The 6747-nt window shown below is 55.2% G+C and overlaps 1 protein-coding gene across 1 annotated transcript; it reads right to left on the bottom strand.

Moving 5' to 3' along the window:
- Positions 1–1205: 1205 nt before the first annotated feature.
- On the bottom strand, positions 1206–1838 carry LOC118635451 (ribonuclease H-like). The gene has a single exon (XM_036270130.1). The coding sequence runs from the start codon at positions 1836–1838 to the stop codon at positions 1206–1208; it is 633 nt and encodes a 210-aa protein (XP_036126023.1).
- Positions 1839–6747: the final 4909 nt, after the last annotated feature.

Raw genomic sequence — 6747 nt, 5'->3', positions numbered from 1 at the left:
GTGTGAAAGGGTTTTTGAAGTCAGTGAAATTTTGGAAGAGAGGGCTTTTGCATCCCGTGGATGAGCAGTCGGTGGTAGTGAGTAGCCATCCCTGGGTATAGTGTCCCTCTGGATTTCGACAGATTTTAACAAATCCAGTGGTGGAATTTTCTGTGAGATAAAATCTCCAGACAAAGGTCTTAGTCTGGGGTCCTGCGTTTGAGTCTGAGAGACAGAGGACCAATAGGAGTAGCGGTCAAAGGGGGGTCATCCTGAGGGATGGCCTTTTTTATCCTGGAGAGGTGAACCCACGTGGAGATGCCCAGGACCTTTGCTGCTGATGGGGTGGTTAGGACGATCGTATAGGGTCCTTTCCACTTAGGAGCAAGGGGCTTTGGGGAAAGGGTCTTTATAAAAACCTGGTCCCCTGGGGCGACCCGCTCCGTCGTTCCTGCTCCCGGGCTGGGCTCAGGAAGGGTGGAGTTAGCGTGTTCCCGAAGGAGGGAGCGGAGAAGGGAGAGGTAGGGAAGGTATGAAGCCAGATGAGGTGGGTGCGATGGGGATGGGGCCGACAGGAGGAAAGGTCGGCCGTAGAGGAGTTCGAAGGGGCTCAGTTGGGAAGGCCCCCTCGGGGCAGCCCTTAGGCGGGTCAGAGCCAGGGGAGAAGAGTGGGCCAAGACTGACGGAGCTCTAGGCTGAGCTTGGTCAGATGTTCTTTGATGAGCCTGTTGGCCCTTTCAACTTTACCAGACGACTGAGGGTGGTAGGCCGCATGCAGCCTCCACTGTATGTCGAGGGAGGTGGAGACAGCTTCTGTGACCTTGGAGATGAAGGCGGGCCCATTGTCTGACTGGATGGAGGTAGGCAGGCCAAAGCGAGGGATGATGTCCCGGACCAGGTGGTCAGCTACAGTCCCCGCAGTTTCTGAGGTGGTGGGAAAAGCCTCAATCCATCCTGAAAAGGTATCAACCATAGTTAAAAGATATTTAAGATTTTTGTGTCTGGGCATGTGGGTAAAATCGACCTGCCAGTCCTGTCCGGGGAGATGGCCCCGCATCTGGTGAAGTGGGCGGCGGATGTGGCAGGACCCCTGGCTGTTTGTCCTGGAACAGGTAGAGCAGGAGGAATGGACGGCTTGAATGGTTTGTTGGAGGCGGTTGGGGTGGAAGAGGGGAGAGAGGAAATGATAAAGAGCCTTAGGTCCAATATGTAGGGACTTGTGGATGTCAGAGATTATCTGGTATCTCTGAGAATCTGGGAGGATGAGGAGGTTGTCCTTGAATGCCCATCCATCCTTGAGCTGGATTTCCGGGGAAGATTGAAAAAGGTCTTGTTCTGTGGAGGAATATTGTGGTCTGTATGTTTTTGAAAGAAAGCATATTAGCAGAGGTGGGGTGTGCACGCGCTATGGGGCGAGCTGTCTCATCGGTGAAGGCGTTTCCCTTAGCAACAGGGGAATTGGAGGTCTGGTGGCCTTTGCAATGCATAATGGCCACCCGCAAAGGGAGTTGGATGGCCTGAATGAGCCTAGAAATGAGTGTGCCATTGAGAACAGGCGTTCCCTTGGTCGTGAGGAAGTCTCGTTCCTTCCAAATCATACAGTAGGAGTGTGCGATGAGAAAGGCATATTTGGAGTCTGTGTATATGTTGACTGTCTTATTTTTGGCCCAGATGAGGGCCCGGGTCAGGGCGACTAGTTCGGCCTGTTGTGAGGTGGTCCCTAAGGGGAGGCTGTTAGCTTCTATGACCTGGGTGTCAGAGACGATGGCATAGGCGGCACGCCGGGGCCCCGGTGGTTTGGAAATTGAGCTGCCATCTATGTAAAAGGTATGTTGGGCTTCTGGCAGAGGATGGGCCATTAGGTCGGGTCGGGGAGATTTAGATTCCTCTAAGATTTTGAGGCAGGAGTGTGTAGAGACGGGCAGGTCAGAGACAGGAAGGAGGGTAGCTGGATTAAGAGGGCTACAGTTGGAGAGGGTGATAGAGGGGTTTTTTATAAAGAGGAGGTGGTACAGCTGGAGTCGGGAGGGCCCAAGATGGGCCAGAGCCTGGTGTGAGAGAAGGTCTGTAAGGCGATGGGGAGAGAAGACCTGTAATGGTTGTTGGAGGTTGATTTTCAGAGCCTCGGTGGTGAGATCGGCTGCAGCTGCAAGAGCTCGGAGACAGGGTTGCCATCCGTGAACCGTGGGGTCCAGCTGTCTGGAGAGATAGGCTACCGGGACCAGAGTTGGACCCGTCGGTTGGGCTAAGACTCCGAGAGCTAAGTGGTGTCTCTCCTCAGTATATAGGACGAAGGGTCGTGAGGGATTAGGTAAGGCCAGGGCCGAGGCTGAGCAGAGGGCCTTCAGGAGGGCCGAGAAGGCCTGGCGAACGCCTTCGGGGGATGTCAAGGGCCCCTCGGGCGTTTCTTTGGCTGCCAGATAGAGGGGTTTGGCTAGAAGGGCAAAGCCTGGGACCCAGTGGCGAAAGAAGCCTACCAGTCCCAGAAATGACTGGATTTCAGCCGCCGAGTTAGGGGGCTGCAGGCCCCGAAGAGCCTGTAGCCTGTCGGTGGTAATGGCTCGATGGGTCGGGGTGACTAGGAGGCCAAGGTAAGTGACAGACGAGGTGGCTATTTGTGCCTTCTTGGAGGATACCCGATATCCCTTGCTGCAAAGGAAATTCAGTAGGAGGGTGGTGGCCGTGAGGCAATCGGCCTTGGTTGGTGAGCAGATCAGAAGATCGTCTACATATTGTAAAAGGGTGAAGGGAATTAAATTGCAAGCAAGTAGGTCTGCAGCTAATGCTTGTCCAAATAGGTGAGGACTGTCCCGGAATCCTTGGGGGAGGACCGTCCAGGTCAGTTGTTGAGCGGTATTGGAAACAGGGTCCTCCCAGGTAAAGGCAAATAGGAAGTGGGAATCCGGGTGGAGGGGTATAGTGAAGAAGGCATCCTTGAGGTCAAGGACCGAAAAATGGGTGGTGGTAGGGGGAATGTGAGAGAGAAGGGTATAGGGATTGGAGACTACTGGGGAAATGGGGACGGCCGCTGCATTGATGATGTGGAGGTCCTGAACAAGGCGGTACTGTCCTGAGGCCTTTTTAATGGAGAGAATGGAAGTATTACAAGGTGAATTGATGGGGATCAGGAGGCCTTGTGTCTTAAGCCTGGTCATGATGGGCAGGAGTCCCATCCTATGAGCGTGTGAGATGGAGAATTGCGGGCGGTTAGGAAAAGAAGATGGGTCTTTGAGTTTAATTAAAACAGGAGTGTGGTGGGAAGCAATGGTGGGGGTATCCGTGTTCCAGACCTCGGGGTGGACTCCAGGTAGGAGCTGGACGTTGGGGTCTGGGTCAGGCTCAAGGTCGGGGCCTGGCACCAGTGCCAGCAAGAAGGTCTGTTTCGGGGAGAATGAGATGCTTGCCTGGAGTTTGGACAGAATGTCTCTCCCCAGGAGGGGGACTGGACATGAGGGCATGACTAGGAAGGAGTGGGAGAACAGGTGACCCTCAAATAGGCAGTTAAGGAGGGTCATCCGCTGTGGGGTTGAGGGTGATCCGTCAATTCCCATGACCGAGACCTGGGAAGGAACCGTAAGGCCCAAATGAGAGGGAAGGACAGAGTAGGCAGCCCCCGTGTCTACCAAAAAGGAGACAGACTTACCCGCTACCTGGAGCGTGACCCTGGGCTCAGCGAGGGTAACCGGAGTCGAAGAGCCAGGGCCCCCTCAGTCGTCCATTAGCCCCAGCAGTTCTAGGGCCGGGAACGTCTGGTTCTCAGTCCCCCTGCATTGAGGTGCCGAGGGCTGAGCCAGGGTCGGGCAGTCCAACTTCCAGTGGCCCATTTGTTTGCATCCAGGGCAAGGCTTGGTGGGGGGCCTAGGCTGCGGACAGGCCTTCGCCCAGTGGCCTTCCTTTCCGCATTTGAAACAGGCGCCCGGGGGTGTGCGCTGTCCTCCTTTGGAGGTCAGTCTTTTTGCTGGTTCCCCTGCCGGCCGGAGGGCCGCTACCAAGGCTTGGGTCTGGAGGCTAACTTTCTGTTGCAGCCGCGCCTGCCGGGCTGCTTCAGCCGTCTCCTCCTGGGCGTTAAAAACTTTAAAAGCCATTTTTACCAGGTCTCGGATGGGAGTCTCAGGGCCCTCTTCAGCCTTTTTTAGTTTTTTCCTGATATCTGGGGCGGACTGAGAGATGAAGTGGGAGGCTAGGATTGTGGCCCCGTTGTGGGACCCCGGGTCTAGGCGGGTGTAGCGAACCAGGGCCTCCTGCAGGCGGTTGAGAAAAAGGGCCGGGTTCTCTTCGGGGAGCTGGGTAATTTCTTTCAATTTGTCATAGTTAATTATTTTATTGGAGACTGCGTCCATACCCCAAAGGAGGTATTGGAGCATGAGGTTCCGGCGCGGAATATTAGATCCAGGGCCGGCCTGATAGTTCCATGCAGGATCGTCCTGGGGAACTGCTTCATTGCCGAGGGGGACAGTATTGTCTATTAGGTGGTCTCTATCTGCCTGCTGCCTGGCGGCAGAGAGGATACGCTCATGTTCCTCAGGGGTGAGAGTGGAGGTGCAGATTACTTTGATGTCATGCCATGTCAGGTCATAAGTCTGGGACAGGTATCGGAACTCTCTGATGTAGGTTGAGGGGTCAGCTGAGAAGGATCCTAACCTCTTTTCAATCTGAGAGAGGTCCTGGAGGGAGAAGGGGACATGTACCCGCACCAGTCCTTCTGCCCCAGCCACCTTGCAGAGAGGGGCCAGGACAGCAGGCAGGGATTGGGGAGTGCGAGATTGGGTATGGGCTGCTACGGGAGAGCCCAGGGGGTCAGCGGGAGGTGGGGCAGCCGGAGCCGGGTCAGGACCAGGGGGGTCTTCTCTGAGGAGGGTTGGGGGAGGTGATAGGTGATCAGGGAGGTCATCAGTCAGAGAGTAAGGATGGGGGTCTATAGGAGGTGCCTTTGGAGGAGGGGAAGTCTGGGCTAGGAGAATCTGGAGAGTAGAGCAGTGTGAGCAAAGGTCAGGGCGGAAGCGGAGGTCCCAAAAGCCTGAATGTATGGGATCTTAGCGTCCTTTCCCGTCCACCGGCAAAAATTGGCCAGGTCCCAGAGGACATTAAAGTCAAAAGTACCCGTAAGTGGCCAGTGAGACTGGTTGTCTAGGGTGTATTGAGGCCAAGCGACCTGGGACAAGAAGATGAGTTTCTTCTTGTGGAGGGTCTGAGAGTATCCCTATTTGGAGAAGTTTATAAGAAGACATCCCAAAGGAGTCTTAGGGTCTATTTTGGATTCGGAGTTTCCCATAATTTAGTGGCCTTCCGAAACCCTAAGTGTCGAAGGAGAAAGGGTATGAGGGAGGCGTCCCTTCCAGATACCCGTCTCGGGATAGAGATAGAGGGGTGACTGAAAGGCGTCCCTTTCAATCAGGCCCCCTATATAGACTCCAGGAGTCGTGAGGGGAGGGCTCTCGGCTCGGCCGAGTCTAGGACGAGAGACCCTGGCGGGGACACAGGGGTCCGGCAGGAAAAGAAAGGGATCGAATTACTTACGGTTGCAAGCTGTATCTGCAGGGAGCTCCAAATTCAAAGCGGTGGAGGGCGGCACGAGGCAGGGAGAGAGAGAGGGGGGACTCTCGGCTCAGCCTGCAGGGACTGAGGCGGGTCGCAAAACCCCTCTCCCGGGTTTTGGCACCAGATGTAAGGTAGCCAGGTGCCGCCGGTGGGAGGTGGGAAGAAACCAGAGAGCCAAACAGCCTAATAAGCAGAAATCAGGCTTTATTGGGTACACCCCGGGCGGGTTCACAGACTCGGGGGGTCGAGTCCGAGAAGCCGCGCCCGATGCTGGGGTTTGTGATTTTTATATCTGCGCCTGTGGCAGAGGGAATTGTTGTTAGGGTTAGGTCCTGAGGGGCTATGCATGGGGGCCCCTGGAATGTGAGTCTATTGTCCCGGAAAAAACAGTTCCTGGACTAGGACAGGAGAATGGGACAGGAGTTGATCTATGAGTTTGGGGCAAACAGTTCCTGAAACAGGGAGGGAGTTTAGGTTGGGTAAGCGAGGTAACGGCTGAGCAGTTTGCCTGGTGCCAGTTCCCAGGCTCTCGGACAGAAAGTAGTATGGAGGTACCTCAAAAAATTAAAAATGGAACTTCTTGGAAAAATGGCGGCGAAGTGAACGGAGCTACACAGACCGTCTCCCAGAACCAAACTGGAATTATAACTATAACACAGACAAATCGATGGGAAAAAGCAACAGAAAAGCAGCTTGCGAGGACCATATAATGAGGGACACTGACTCCATCCCAGTAGGCTTGCAAATGCGCGAGATGGGGGCTGGGAGCCCACGGTCAGCAGCTCGGCAGCGGCCTTAGCTGGGGGAGGCACCCTCGGGTTACACTCCCAGGTGGCCCCACAACACAGAGCCAGAACAGAGGCTGAAACAGCCACAGCCACTCACCTTGGGCTCCGGCAGAGGGAGGGCGGACGGGACTGGAACTGTGGTGGGACTTTCGGGGTTTGGAGGGCGCTCAGAGCTTTGACTGAGTGCAGCCACTCAGGAAAGTGGCCACATTGCTCCTAGCCAGGGCTCTGAGGAGAGGCAGCAGCCCCTCCCTCGGAGATCAAGCAGCCCTTTCCTCGGAGATCCAACCCCACCCTGTGGGCCATTGAACTGCTAATTGAGGCTCACTAACAACCAGCATCTGCCCCACCATCCTGAAAGCCCCTTGGGTGAGCACCAGAGGAAGTTTTTCAATCAACTGACAACCCAAAATTCATCAAGTAACCTAAACTGCTAGCCTCC

The sequence above is a fragment of the Molossus molossus genome, unplaced genomic scaffold (genome assembly GCF_014108415.1).
Source record: "Molossus molossus isolate mMolMol1 unplaced genomic scaffold, mMolMol1.p scaffold_m16_p_2, whole genome shotgun sequence".
Lineage (NCBI taxonomy): Eukaryota > Metazoa > Chordata > Mammalia > Chiroptera > Molossidae > Molossus > Molossus molossus.
The sequence above is the reverse complement of the archived record's forward strand: the minus strand, read 5'-3'. Positions and strand labels throughout refer to the sequence as shown.

What these genes read in the sequence shown, in the direction of transcription:
- LOC118635451 (XM_036270130.1), bottom strand. Translation starts at nt 1,838, where the DNA reads ATGGCCCATCCTCTGCCAGAAGCCCAACATACCTTTTACATAGATGGC.